The sequence below is a fragment of the Melozone crissalis genome, unplaced genomic scaffold (genome assembly GCF_028551555.1).
Source record: "Melozone crissalis strain CALT ecotype California unplaced genomic scaffold, PUWL_Pcris_2 ptg000006l_1, whole genome shotgun sequence".
NCBI classification, from domain to species: Eukaryota; Metazoa; Chordata; class Aves; order Passeriformes; family Passerellidae; genus Melozone; species Melozone crissalis.
This window is the reverse complement of record NW_026535784.1, coordinates 11,983,260-11,999,236: the sequence shown is the minus strand read 5'-3', so window position 1 is coordinate 11,999,236 and position 15,977 is coordinate 11,983,260. Positions and strand designations below refer to the sequence as shown.

The following is a 15,977-nucleotide window of genomic DNA, read 5'->3' as shown; positions in this document are numbered from 1 at the left end:
CACTTTGGTTATCAAGAGTTTAAAGGTTACAAGAGTTTGTTTGCCATTTCTGCAATAGAAGACAGCGAGATCTGAATCCAGGAAACAAATTATTCCGTCCTTGTAAATCTACATGTCAATTAATGTTGTTTTAAAGGTTTTTGTCTGGTTGATTTAGTCTTCAGGAAACTAAAATAAAGTATGGTTTGAATTCTGCATATAGTCAAATGAAAGCAGTCTGGGCTTTGACAGAAATTAAACTAGCCCATGATACCAAATGCTTATATTTAAATATACAAGATTAACAAAAGAAGATGGCTTGAAAAGAAATGTATTTCTTAATATCCACAAAACTCCAGATTCCCCACTGAGTTAAAATATGTGAATAAAAAGAGAAAAACTTCTAAGATAATAATAATAAAAAAAAATGCATACATTTCTACTTGATCCTTTGCTGTGGGAGATAAATCAGTCTCAGGAGTCAAAGAGCCTTCTAACTTTTTGTGAATCTTCTCCTCTGTTTTGGAAGAAAATTCCAAATGTTTAACAGAAAAATCCAAAAAAGACTGTGTACTTTATAACAGTAATAACAAAAAGCACCAGGATGTATAACCATAATAGTAGTAAAATTTCCATACAACACTGTAAATAACATTAAGAAATTATGAATTACCACCCAAGATTCAAGTTTTTCAGACTTGTCCAGTCCTGCAAATCTGACCAAACATGACCAGCCAGCAGTTCCATGCAATCTCATGGCTAGCAATGCCCCCACTGGGAGGATTCCTGCTGAATGTTTAATTGTTCCATGTCCAAATCCTTATCTCATTCTTGCATTGCTACAGACACAAAAAATATTTCTTAAAAATCAACTGTTTAACTAAATGTTTTTACTACTGACCACACGCTTCTCATGTATTTCACTAAAAGGAAATATCCTAGCAGTAATTTTTGAGCTTTGAGTGGATGTAAAGGCATATTTCCTGTGTGAGAGGTGACTGAATATTTTCTAATTCTTTATATTCCAACATTTAAAATAAAAAAAAAAATGAGACATGCTATTTTTTTATTTTATATTTTCCAAAATAAATGCCCAATATCACATTGGTTCAAGAAGAAATTCACAGCATTATGAAATACTAAGAGCTAAGGATTACAGTTTAAAAACAAAAACAGGGAATAGAAACAGCTAAAACCATGCTTTAAGCAGGTAAATGTTTCTCTTATTTACAGCTACTTATACTACATAATAAGCATATTAATTTTACTCTAACTGTCCAAGGCTGCTGCTGTGTGCCTGAGTAAACATTTAGGTGTGATGACCTTTCACTAGCGACAATACAACTTTACATTGTGTTCCCTCTCCCCTGAGCTTGACATCATAAAGTGCCCATTATCATTCCCCTATAGCCTGAAATTTTAAGTAGTGGTGGTTATTTGGATGTTTTTCACACAAATTGTTTCCACATAATTATTTTGAGGCAAACCTGCTCTTTGCAAGCACCAATACACAAAAGGAATAGAATCAAGCCTACCTTATTTTCATTACTTTTGGTAGAAAGGGGAGATGCTGAATTTGGAATATTTACTAAAAATGCAGGCACAGCTGGATATGAATAGTTATAGCTTTTAATGAAGAAAGCTCCATTTGTGACTGGCTATTTCTTAGTAAATAAAGCATAGCAATACAAAATTGCTTAAATTATTTGAATGAAATTATTCAAACGTATTTTAAAATTGCATGGCCTGTACTAAAAGCTACTGAAAAACAGCCTACTCTCGCCCACACCCACCCCTGTCTCAGAATGTTGAAGAGCTGATAAATACAATACATGGCCTCAGAAGTTTAAACATTTTTTCCTCACCTTGCTTACTCTGAAGGTCTTTCAGTTTGGAGCAAAGCTCCTCCACTAACGTTTCAATCCCAGAGCTCTGCATGACAACAAAACCACGTGGGGAAAAAAGAAAAGAAAAACAGAAAACGTAACTTACTAAAAAGAATTTTAATGTCATAGAAATATACCAATACAGTAAACATGTCAGCAGACATACTGTTCTTTTTGCACAGTAACTACATATGAAAAAATCAACGAACATTATTCCTAGTATAAATCCACTCCTATAAATACATTAGTTAGAGGTCAAAATGATTCCATGGAACATGAAGATACACTCACACAGAGGTTTCAAACTACAGGTCACATTGTTGCACCATTGGATATCCAAAGCTGTGCAAACACAGCATGTCACATTTACTGCATGGTATTGCTGCAGATTTAGCCAGGAGTCTCAGCACAGAAGTTCAATGACCCACTGATCACTAAGATTCATTTCAAAAAGCTAGGCCTGAGCCTTCTGGCTGCACAGTTTATACCTGTGGGAATGGGACTGTTAGAAGGATACAGAAAATCAGGCATGAAGGTGGAAATGAGAACAGTAAGAAGGCGTACCCACATATGTGACTGAAAGGGAGAGGAAATGCTTCCACAGCATCTGTATGCAAAACCCTCCCATAGTCTTGCCAATTTAAAATGACCAGGCATTTTTTTCTTTTTAAACATTGTGTTATTAACAACACAGGACAGAAGAGGGAAAAATAAACATCTTCATATTCCTATAAGTCTCTATTTTTCCTCTTTTATTCCTCTACATAACAAACATACACACAAAATAGTCCAATATATTACCCACAGAGGAAAACCCCATGTCACTCTAATGGAATAAAATTTGAATTCCAGTCAGTTAAATACTAAATAGCAACTTAGAGCCTGAAATGACCCTTCCTGCTGGAGGAAAAAATAGGTGACGTGGGTACTGTGTGGGTATTTGTATTGTCATTATTCAATGCTCAGGAATTGTGCTCAGAGATTGCACTTCACACTTTCCATAACAGCAAACAGAGCTGGAATCACTGCTAAACACAGCAAACTGGAATTAGTGAAGAAGATCCCAGAGGTCCCCTGCATGTCATCCTACAGCTGGGAGTGGTAATGAGGGAAGACCATATTGTATCCTGTGCACAGTTTCCTCAGTATCAACTCCAATTTTGTGAAGTCTAGTTCCAATTATACTTGGATAAATTTACACAAACCCCCGAGAAAATCATCTCGTCTTCTGAATTTAACATGGTCTTATTGTGCACATAGTTATGGGATGTTTTCTCTCCAAAGGCAATGCCAATCAAATATCAAGTTACAGAAATGCACAGAAAAGAGTTTGACTTGCTGTGTCACCCTGGTGGTATAAAGATTTCATTTTTCCGAGATAGAAGAGTTTCTCATCTCTCCTGATTGCTGTCCAGAAATTGCTGAGAAATGTGAATATATGTCGCTAAAGCACAAGTAAGTACTATGAAAAAGAGAATATCATTTATTCAGTCAGACTAGCTTGTTTAATTCACTGTCAGAAAAACACACTTGAAAAATCATACACTGAAGCAATGATTTATATGCTAACTATAAACTTTAATTATTTGCAGCTAAGTGAGAAAGAAAGCAATGTTCTATTCCCAATTGTATTGCTGCACTGAAGTGCTAAATATAAACCTTTATACCGCATACTTAATTGAGGATGACTTAGCAATATCAAACGTCAGAAGGCATCTTCTATATCAGTAAATTTACCAGTATAAATTTCATCATTCAGCAAGAACCAAGCAGGACAGTAATATGGACAAAGCTATGTAGTTGTAATAATTTGTCACTTTATGCCCTTACCACTCTTGACTCCCCCTTCCTCCCTCAAAAAAGGTCAACAGAGGAGGAGCTGGCCTTGGTTTTCCTGAGCTCCCCAAACTGTCTAATCGAACAGACACCTGTAGCAAACACTCCAAGGAATACAGATTCACCTCCTTAATTCAATATAACATCATGCTAAAAAAATGCCCCAAACCAGTAACAATATTCTTACCATTACACTGAAGAAGCGAAAACTTTTGGAATCAAACGTTTCATTTCCTCCTGGACCATGAAACTAATACTGGAGTCAGCTGACACCGCCCGCTGTCCTGCCCGGCGCTGAAGGAGACAGCGCGGGGGTGGGACCCACTGAGCACAACGCCAGGGCTCCAGAGACCCCTGCTCAACTCCCCACTGCAGCACATGAAAACGTGCTGCACACGTAGCCTAACAAATGCCACGGCAGTTATTTCATGTGTGACACTGGTGTTCTCAGAATATGAGATTTAGTTACTTTTTTTCTTGTTTACCTTAATGCGCTGCAGCTGTAACAACCCCATGGCCTGAAAGTAACACGTTCCAGGCACTGGCTTGGTTCAATAGGACACAGCTAGCGAACAAAGCTAGGGGATCTGCTTGAATTACTTTGCTTATGTTCAAATTTAAAGACAGTCCCCATACAGTACAAATACTGGAGCATCTTAAAACATTTTGAAATATGGAAGTTTTAGTGCCCAATTACGATTGCTTTTTTAGTTCCATCATGAAAGGCTTAAATCTCAAAATCGTCTGGCCCAGATTTCTACCAACCTATTTCTCTCATTCAAATTACAAAGGAGAGTGCATGATTTTCAATTAACATTTTTCATTTTTCATGACAATATTTCCTGCACACCTAAACACATTTTATTCTTTCTACTGTTTTTAACATATTTCTCTTTCCTTCCTCTACTTTAATATACATCCAGTTTCACCAAAAGTTGTTCTTTTTGGCTTTTTATCAGCTGGCTGCAGCAAGGGAAGGATTACATAAAGGATAGGTGTCATGTTACTGGCATAGGAGTGATGGTGCTAACAGATAAATTAAGCGTCTGAACTCACCCAGCATGAACAAGAACAGTCAATCTGACTGCTGGAGTTACAGGACTCCAATAACCACTGTCTTCCTTACTGACCACCATGACCCTATTCAGAGCCTAATTAATGCAGTTCTGCCTAATGAAGAATAGGACCAATTAAAAAAAAAAAAAAAGGAAAACAGAAGAGTAAAGCTCACACAAATTTTTATACATATTTGTAAATATGTTTGGTACTTCGGACTTTTTTTGAGGTTGGATTTTTTTTTTCCCTAAACACACAAGCACATAGATATATATAATGTCAAATATTAAATCAAAGACCTTTTGAACACACTCTGCTTTGGAAGTAGAGCAGTTAGAGATGACAAGTGGTAACTCATTACCTAAAGCAGTCCAATTGCTTTTGTATGTACACTGACACCTCTGTATAGCAGCAGAAAATGCCCTCAGAAGATATTAAATCTGTAAGTGTAGTTACTTCTGAAAGTAGTTGTTATAAATTTAAAATGTTCAGTTTATCATGAACCATGGAGAAATCCTGTATTATGTGCACCAAACTGAAATTCACTAAAAACTGTTGCCTATATTAACAGTGGGCACTGGCTCCTATGTGTTCATAGTTTTGAGTAAGAAGTTGTGAAACATTAGCTCCCCTCAAATGCTTGACAAATCACTTCAATTCTTAACTGATATTCACCTCTGCTAGCAGGTTACTTCTGAATATAGCAAACAAGCACAGGACAGTCACCATCCAGAAAATTTCAGAAGTTTTTCCTGCATTTGATCACAAACAGCACCACTATTATTTCACATAGCTATACAATGGAACTGAGAAGGGGATTGTTCAACAAAATTTTTCATTTTCACTGAGCTTTCACCTCTTCCCATCACCCAATAATATCATTGGGTTATGGGTTTCATATTTCCAGCAAAAAAAGGCCATGCACACATATACTTTTTCCTGCAACTCTGCACATATGCAATAGCCAAGCCTTCAGGACAAAACAAAGGAAAACAAACTTCTGATAGCCAGTAGTTAGAAGAAGATTTTCCACATCTGACAGATCATTAATATAGACATAGTAACTGAAAAATTCCATCAGATTATACAACTCAAAGGGAAGTGTTGTTTTAGGGGGATGCTGTTTGGCTTTAGGGTTTTTTGGCATGTTCAGTTTTTTTGCCTCTAGTCTAACATAAGTTAAAAGCTTCCTCCAGAAGCTTTGAACTGTGCAGTGCAAATATTTACTAAATATGGTTTGTTACTTCAGTCCTGTAAGGTATAGGGAAAGGTCCTTGCCCTCTTCAATCTTTTTGAAAAGCAAAAGCATTACAATTCCTTTTACTTGAACAACTAAAATAATCACTCATTTGCTATTAGGCTTTTGAGAGCTTTCTAGCTTACACTTTCAAAACAAATCCTCATTTCCTTTTCCCAAACATACAGAATTTGTTTAGGTTGGAAAGTACCTCTGGAGATCATCTACTCCAAACGCCTGCTGAAAGAGGATAACCTAGAGAACACTGACACTCCTTTCAAAAAATACAAGTTTAAGCAATCTAGAAATTAGAGTAAATCAATATATTCATACTTTCAAATCATTGATTTAACAGGCCATAGGCTCTCCAGAGAAGATGGCACTGTGACTGAACCAGGACTGTTTTCTTGGCATGTCTCCTGTCACCAAGTGCAGGATTAAACAGCTTTCCTATATGAATCAGCTGTTAAGCCACGTGAACTGAGTAAGGCACAAAATGTGATTCACTGCAACCACACATCTATTTCTATATTTTGTAGGATGATGAGAGAAAGTTAGAAGTCTACGTTTTAATTTTTTAACATTCTGGCATAGTATAATTCATCTGATTACAAGTACTCTGAAAACAGGTGCTCAATGCAGACTGAAAAAAGGACTAAAAAAAATCTTGGCCCAAGATCAGCACTATATGAATGAATAAATAAATCCATCCATTAAAATGGTAGCTTCTCTGGGGTGTTCAACCCAGGTGGAGATCAAAGGAATAAAATAAGATTCCAGCTTGCATTATGGAAGTTTTTCCATCATAATAAGGTGGATGACACTAGGAAATATTTAAGAGTATGTACAACCTTTTTGACCCTTTAGAAGTAAGAACACAATTAAATCTTTATCTGCTCACTTGAATACATAAAGACTTACAACAAAGATATCGGACCAGTCAGAAAAACAGATTCTATTTATTAACGTCTGTCTTTGGGGCTCATGAATACTTGATCCAAAGTAATCTTCAATCAGTGTGTGACCTCAGAATATCAATTTCCAAGCAAACTGAGTTAATATCACAAAAATCCAAGCTATTTTAAAAAATAAGACAGCAATCAATCTTCAACAAGGAAATAAAAATACTTCCGTACAGCTCTCTTAATTGTGTCTTTGGTATTAAAACAACATTTAGGGAAGGTAAATTACATATGTAGCACATAACTAGGATCAGGCTCAGATTTCAGAGCTATGATTCACCACTTCACACAACACCTTCTAAGAGAGAGAGAGATAATAAATAGCACGTTATTTACTAATTCTAGATAAAAGAGATCATCTGCCAGTTCAAATTAACTTCAAATGAACATGCTATCCCTAAATGTAGGTTACTAGAGCAGCTAATCTGACTTCTGTTATTTAAAACTTAATTCTTTTAGATCCCTCCCATAGCAGGCTACACTGAAATAGAAGTTATCCCCCCAAGAAAGGATAATTCCTCACTAGAAACTATTCTTCCTGATTATTATTCATCACATATAAACAAACATGCTGACTTCAAAGCCACAACAGACTTGCTATCCTTGTAAGCAGTGCTGCTGAGATTTCACTTAATCACAGTACTGCAGCTTGCCCATGCTAAAACGTTCTTATCTGTATCATCAATGAAATGGGAGAAACTCATAAAGTGTGTTCCCACCAATTATGCAAAGGCTCTTTTCTGCATCAAGTGAATTGCAGAAAGGATACTTGAATTTTCCCCAGCAGGTGTTCTGCCAAATTTGTTCAAGTTTGCTTGTGTGTAGGGTAAGAATTCATAATGAACCCCCAACTCAAATTTTTGGTGAAAATGATTGTTCTGCATTAAGGAAAATGATAATCTAATAACACTGCTCTGTGAGGCAAAACGGGGCATTATTCAGGAGAGCTCTGTAACCAACTCCTCTGGCATTTTCCTGGCCACTCCTTTGTGCCTAAAAGTCTGTGCTGCTCCTCCCTCCAAGAAATGCATATGCCAACTTTGCTTCTGTCCCAGGCTTAGCAGAGAAGCTTGTGAAGACAGATCTGCTTTGCCCCAATTTGTTCCCATTTTCATTGGAAGCACATACAAGGTGAAATAATGTTTCATCACACTGAACACACTCAGCCTCCAAGATAGTCATCTGTACTATTGGAAATAATGCTTATGAAGCCACTTTTGTGTAGACTAAGCTCCCACAAGGAATTTCTCCAGTTCAATATGTACCTTTTCTATATTGAGAAAATGCATACAAAAATTGGAATAATGATAAGTTTTGTCAACTTCAATGAATGTTACTATTACTGACAGCAAAGAGGCTTCAGTAACAAGAGAAATCAGATATGTGGTATTTTGAATATCTATTTAGTGCCATAGTCATAAAGCAAAAGAAATTGATTTATTGTAATTAATCTATTCTGTGATGGTTACCTTGGCAAGACAAATTACTTTCATTTTCTATATGGTATCTAAAGTTATTTTTAAAATTCTTTTCTAAATAACGCTGCATGTTCTGGAAACTGCTAATATATCCCTTTCAATAAGGGCAACTGGATACAACTCAAAGGAAAGACAATATTCATTGACTTTGTGAAGGAAGTGCTTTGGCATTTTCCAGTAAAAGACTCTGAACAATGAGACACACAGAAATGCTAACTACTGAGCTAGTCAGCATATATGCTTCAAGAACCATCAAGGCTCTTTTGGAATCTTAACTTCATTTTTTTGCTTTAATAAATTCAAATTTTCAACATGCACTTCACTTTTCTGATTTGTTAAGATGGCTTTTACACAACTTGATTCATTCTTGTGATGTCCCGTATCTTTACATTACCACTCTCATTCATGTCACTTCTAGTTATACAAAAATGTGCAAATTTCAATCACTCAAGAAACCACCAGATGTTTATAACCTGATTCCCTGATATCCCAGTGTAGTGGTCTGTGTGTATTATCTAATATTGGCTTACATTAAAGAAGCAGGGAACAGCAGGAATAAATCACTGATTAAAATTAATTTAAAATCATCTAGTTAAGGTGCCATTCTACTTAAGAAGAAAAGAAAGACTGTTCCCTTACTACAAATTCCAGAAGTCCATTTTTCTCAGTTCTTTATCACTACTACAAAGTGTAAGGCAGATTATACAACAGTGACCTAGGCCAAATGTCACATAGATACCATAATCTCTGGAGGCAGCAATAGCTGGCCAAAGTAACCCATCAATAAAAACATGCTCAGATGTGCAATCATAGCCAATTTATTCATTTGGCCTGGACTAGCAGATTATTTCATCAAAGATTTATGTGCAGAACTGCAATAACTGCATGCATGCCCCACCTCTGCAAATGTTGAAGGCCAGGTTGGATGGGGCTCCAAGCAAACTGGTCTAGTGGGAGGTGTCCCTGCCCATGGCAGGAGGTTGGAATGAGATGATCTTTAAGGTTCCTTCCAAACCAAACCATTCTAGGATTCTATGATGCTATGAAAGTTTGACAGTTCTGCACTTCAAGTAAGAAAGATGACAAACACTAAGAAAATTTCAACAAAAATCTTATTTTAGACACATCTCAACTCTGTGCTGAAAGCAAGGCACATTTGAGAATAAAATTATAATTTTAAATTTTTAACAGAAGTGTTCAATAGAGCCACACTTGTTCCTCTACGTGGCCCCATATGATAACACAAGTATCAGAAGAGTTATATTCCCCCCTCATGACTCGAAGTGAGCAAAGCCAATGCTCTGTGCAGTTAGCATGCCACACCTGAGTAATTTAAAATAAATTACAGTTACAAAGTTTCACCAATTATGTTTCTATGTTATATCCAAGCAGTAATTTCTTACAACAGTGGGATGGAAGGCACTGTGTGTTCTTGTCAAATATATTAGAGTAGTTCTCTTTCAAAATTCATCACGGAATCCATCAACCAAGACTAGCTCTTGCTTTAACACATTGTGCACTGTTTCATGTTAGCAGATTTTGAGAGCTTGGTTAGTTCAGAATGGACCACACTGCCTGAACCCTCTTATGGCAGGCCTTGGGACATCAGCAGCACTGGACACTAGGATTGTCTCAGGATGCGCTGTGGACCAGCTTAGGTGAAGTGGCCCCTACACAGGGAGAAGGAGAGTCTTGGAGCACTGGTTTCATCTGTACAGAAAGTAAGATGACAGGAATTGTCTCCTTTGCTCATTCTTAAAAAGTCCTCCCACATTTCAGCAGAAAGTCACAGCAACTGGTTGAACTGAAACTCTGGCACCATCTTGGGGTGCAGCTTCACATGTCACACCACAGGTGTTTGGTGACTGAACTGCAACAACACAGAGGAGACCTGCTCACTCTATGGAATAATGCCAATTTTAGCAGAAAAGTAGTCAGGTACAAGCTAATTAAGCTTGGATTTGTAACCAATGGACACATAAGTAATTTCAATATTATTACTAGGAAATACACTTATTGAAAAGTCTTACATGTATCAGTCTCCATAAGTAACCTCTAATTCCAACCTTACTCCCAGTATCCACTTGGTAAAAAGTAACACACGTGAATTTCTAAACTCCTACTTGTTTAATAAATTTCTGAGTCTCAAAGATACTGCCTTCTGTCTTTTTACAGTAACAAGACAAGTAATGACAAGTTTCATTATTCAAATACAAAATTATGTACTTTCAGAATTAGGAGGTTGAAAAAAAAAGAACCTCCACTTGCACCTGAACAAACTGATCATGTTTCTACAAGCAACAACAATAAAACTAATCACCAAGCTATTTAATGTTGTCAGATCAGCCATTTTTACTTAAAATTTGAGGCAGTAATTTCAGGATAATATTTCTTATTTTCAAAGTACTTTTATATAAATATTCCCCAGTCCTAAACATTAGGATTTTTTTACCCAATGTTTTATTAGAATGGATATCCCTACTTGAGCAGTTAATTGCAAAACAACCTTTAAAAATTTCTTCCATACTTTAGCAGGATAAAAATTAAGACAAAATCTCTACTCAAGGTCAATATTAACAAGTTTTTTAAAATTTGAGCAATTCTTCAGCATGTGTTTAAACTGCTATTTATTCAAGTGTTTCAGAAAAAATACACTTTAGAACTACAGTAAGAATAGCAATTGATTGCTGCATTAAAGTACTTGTCTTAGAGTCTTTCTCACCATCATTCTGTCTCCATTTTCTGGAGAGTTGCAGTGTACTTACATTTCCTCTGCTCCTGACTGCATCAAGAGCATCTGCAGCCAAAGACTCATTTATACAAATATAGACAATTTGAGACACCAAAATGCTTGTCAAACAAAAAATACTGTCCTCAGAATGTACACCCATTAACAATTTGCATTCTCACATATACCACATGGTGCCTGTCAGAATCAGCCTTCCCCCACAAACACACTTTAGTCTACAACAGGCTCTGCCATGGCAAAGACACAGAGAGGCAGAGCAGCTTCTCTGACTCTACATTCTCCACAATGTAGGAAATGTTTTAGAAATAAACACCAGACTTGGGCTTCTTCAAGTCAGATCTTTGTTTTCAGCCCTGTGAAATTAAAACTAGAACCTTGGATTTCTGTCCCAGATTAGTGTTTTACAGCATTACTCTTTTTAACACAAGAGGAAGAACAGAAGTGAAGCAAAACTAAGCTACCAAATGAAGTACCTAAGTATGAATGTAAAATACAAATTAAGTATAAATGTATAAATGAAGTACCCTAAGAATGAATACTGTGGAAATGAAAACCCACAAGAGGTTATTTCAAAATACTTGTTTCAACTAAATGAAAGTCTGACAAAAAAAGTACTTACTGCTATCAAGCCAATTTTCATATCATAAATTTTATCACTTCCTCTCTCCATCAAGCACCTTCTTGAAGTGATCACCCAATTTTAAGGTTTTTGGTTACTGGTAGGGGAGAAGGCAGACTGTCTGCCATTTCTTAACACATTATTGGTTTAAATAGTTAAATGCAAAAATCAAAATTACATTAACCATATCTGTAATTTCCTATGAGAGTTAGAAAAGTTACTACTGACCCACATTACCTTTTCATCCTCTGCACACTTTTGTCTCTAAAACGATCAGGCTGCAAAATCCTAAAGTCTTCGCTGAATTGTCACCCTGCTTTGGCTCTTTTGTGTGTGTTTGTGTGTGCCTATACACACGTGTGTATACATACATAGTCTGTCTGCAGACACACACAGGGTAAACAGCACAATCACTTCACTTAAATACAATTTTATTTAAATATATTCAACTTGAAATCCACTAAGACTGTTCCCCAATTATTCCCATTAAAGGGACTCAAACTTGCTTGTTTAACTCCAATACTAAGGTTGAAAGAAGAGGTTAGGCTGGAAGAGCAAGTGTTCCATATCTATGTGAGCAGATTGGCATTTCTGCATCCGCCTACTTTGAAAAAGGGATCACAGAAGGTAAGCAAAACTATAAACAAGCTCCAGAACTGCCCATGTGGACTATTTATCAGGTCATTTGCAAAAAGAGAACATCCTAATGAACACATCTACCTAATCTGACAACAAAAAAAAAAAATCACAGGTAAACATTTCTCAGACGATTCAGAAAACCATTTTAAAAAATTCAAGTGGCCCTGGAAAACAGTATTTATATGTATTTCAATAATTTTGATAAATACCCCTTACACACAACTGATCTACCATCTCAACTACAGTTCACAGAATATTTTTATCATTTTGTAGAGAAAAAACCATGAACATTGTATGGAGCAGCTTAAATGCCTCAGTAGAAATATTATTTTAACATTATTTTTCACAGTCCAAAATCTATTCATTATTCCCATCAGATCAGCACACAAACTTAAATACAAAAACCCAACAACATCAGAAATGTGTTTCAAAAATCAGAAATAAAAGATATCTTACAAGTTACTTTAAAGTATTACTAGCATTTAAGTAGGATCACCCCTCCCTTTAATTCTGGGGGAAAAATTAAAAGTCTGTATTTCTTTCATGCAATGCTTGTGTTAAACTACCTACAAAGCAGCTTTAAGTAAAAACTTTTTTAAAAAGGTTTAAAGGTTCAATTACGTGAATATACACTATAAAAATTATGACCTACAATTTCATTAATGACAAAAAATGTGTAAGCTTAATTGTCTGAGCAGGCAACAGAAGTCAAAATAGCTCTGAAATAACTCAAGTCTACAGGTTGCAGATTATAGGTTAATGCTGAACACTAACAAGGTGACAGAGGTCAAAGGTGAAGTTATTTTTCAACCTTTCAGATCTCATGTATTTTTATTCTTTCAAAACTGCAGTTGAATAGTTTCTTCCCTTCTCTGTTAAAGATTATTAATAAATTCACCTCCTTCCTTTTGCTCTGCAAAGAAATTTCTCTATATAACATAAATTTAGTTCTAAGTGATGATTCTTGATTTTCAGCTATGCTGAGATGAATCAAGAGTGTAATTTCTGAAGTTAAGAATCAATCATCAGTATTCCTGCAGTCTATGTATTAGACCTACATTTTATTGTTCATAAAATGAGTATACAAAGACAAACATATCCTCAAGAAAGACATTACTTCCTCCAATTATTTCTCCGTATTTGCTTCATATTCAAATTAACTTCTATGGTAGTTGGAGTGCTGACCTCAATATTCTGTAACTTTGAGAGCAGAGCAAATTACCAACAAAACTGTACTTTGCATCACTTTGTTAGGATAATAAGTAATGGGAAAATGGGAGGTCAGAAATCTCCCAGTTAGTCAATTAGCAATTTAGTAACTCAACAAATACTCAAGTAGCTTCACAGTGAGCCAGAATGTGATGGTAATGCAGCTGAAGGTGGTGGGAATAACCACCTCATCTTCCCCACTTCCTTGATTACTTTGCCACAGCCTTGCTGGGAGGAGTGCCTGTGCCACAAATTTGACCAGGAAACCTCTCTGGGTTAACATTTCCTCTGCCCCAACCAGGTTAATCTCAGGAAACTGATTCACTTTCCCAAACCAGTTGTGCACATAACCCCGCAAATGCTTGTGCAAGCACAAGCTATGACTAGGAAGGTGTGGAGAGCAGTAACGCAACTGGGCTGCAGAGGTGGGGTAGTTTCTTCTTACAGCAGTGACAGATCAGAGTATTTATAGTTCTGTAAACTAAAAAAAAACAGTTTCTCATTTTTGCTGTCTGAAAAATCTCCCTGGAGAGCTTCCTTTGACTTGTGCTACAGATCATTCTTTCTTTTTAAATATTGCCTTCAACTGCCTCGCCCTTTGTCCATTTGTCTGCTCATCTACATAATATCTGCTGCCTCTGCTGTCTTCCTTCAACCTGCTGCCTTCACCTCTCCTCACCTGCTCTAGTCAGTGCACTTCAACTCCACTTCCACTCAATCATGTAACTTGGAAAGTGAACATTTGCTACAATACATGGCTTTTTATTTAGGAATTCTGCATTACACATGTTACATTCACAGAACAAGATGGCTTCTGCCCACATGATCCAGTCCTTTCTAGCCACACACAACACAAAGTCAACTTAGAATTTTTAGAATTACCTTTATGCAAAGATTTGTGGTAATTTCAACTCAAACTGGTGCCCCTGACAAGAATAGGGAAGGGTTTACAGAAAGGAAAGCATGACACCACATAGTACAGAATCTCTTGTGAAATCATTCTAACATACACCGATATCATGATTCACTAAATAAAAATAAACAATTCTTGAAGAACTCTTGGCAAACTAGCACTTTAAGAAGCCACAAATTAAAATATAAGCATCACAAGCAAAATACATCTAGCACATAGAAGGACATAAAGCCTTAAGAATCTATTAAATAGTCCAAACTTACTTCATCAGAAGCAGAGCGAAGACACTGGACAGCAGCCTGTTTTTTCATTTCCTCTAGTGTTAGATCAGAGCACTTTTTCTTACTCTTTCCCCATTTCTTGTAAGCTCCCTTTTCCCAGCCCAGGAAGATGTCATTCTCCTAAAATCAAACAAAGAAATTACATTATTTAAATACATTAGTATCTCAGTACTATAGCAGAAGAGGACTACAAATAACATACTGAGCAAAATGAAACCAACCCCATTATATCTGCTAAAAATTACTTTTAGCCAAATTAAAGATTAGTTTGATTACATAAAACTTGCACTTACTATTCAGAAAAGCACATGCATCTTTCACAAGACATGGAGGCAACTCACACTTCACTGTAACATTTTTCAATTTTTGCAAAGAATATCCACAAAGGCAATTTTATGGCCAACTTATGGTTGAATGTATTACTGTAATTTACACAAAATACATTAGTTTCACTGATCTCTGAAATAATAAGAAGGAGAAGCAAGTAGTTCAGAGAGTTAAGAACAAACTTAAGAGAAAGTTACACAAGCCAGAAGAAGAAAGCGTGGTGTTAGATCCTGAAGCCTTCAACTCAGTGTTAAAATGAACATGATTACAGCTAGAGATAGCAGTAGCTGTCATAAAATAAACCTGAACTATTTCAGAAGAAAATTCAAGTAATTGAGAAGTGAGGGTGAGTAGGTGAGGTTGGCCTCCTACACATGTAAGAACGATGAAGAACAATAACATCAGAGTAGAATGCTATTGTATTACGTGCAATCATCTGAAGATAGCATCCCTTTGCAATCCCTTTCATATGGCTTTTCAGAATTTACAAAATTTATTACCGGACTTGCTTGTTCTTCACTGTCTGTTCACATACACATACATGATTTGCCATATTCATCTCATGAAATAAGTATTTTGGCTGTCAGTGAGATAGTGTTTAACATCTTAAAATGTATGCTTGTCTAAAATGATCTTCTGCAGAGAGATCCACAAACATCTGATACTTTTCAGCCTACCTGTATCAACCTTTTCAATGTATCTGTTACTGCTTCCAAAGAAAACCAGGCTAAACCCTACCCTCATTTAAAAGAACTCCTAATTCTCCATGGTTTTAAAACAAAGTAAAACAAGTTGTCAGTGCAAAT

General features: G+C 36.2%; 1 protein-coding gene across 2 annotated transcripts in view; it reads right to left on the bottom strand.

The window, feature by feature from the left end:
* The window catches only part of KIAA0232 (KIAA0232 ortholog), a 64,261-nt gene that overhangs the window by 17,722 nt on the left and 30,562 nt on the right, over nt 1-15,977 (bottom strand). For both annotated transcript variants that reach the window (XM_054296015.1, XM_054296014.1), the window contains exons 3-5: nt 14,827-14,964; nt 1,845-1,911; nt 415-496 (exon numbers count right to left, since the gene is read on the bottom strand). In XM_054296015.1, coding sequence (XP_054151990.1) covers nt 415-496; nt 1,845-1,911; nt 14,827-14,964 — 287 coding nt within the window. The remainder of the gene's footprint in view (nt 1-414; nt 497-1,844; nt 1,912-14,826; nt 14,965-15,977) is intronic.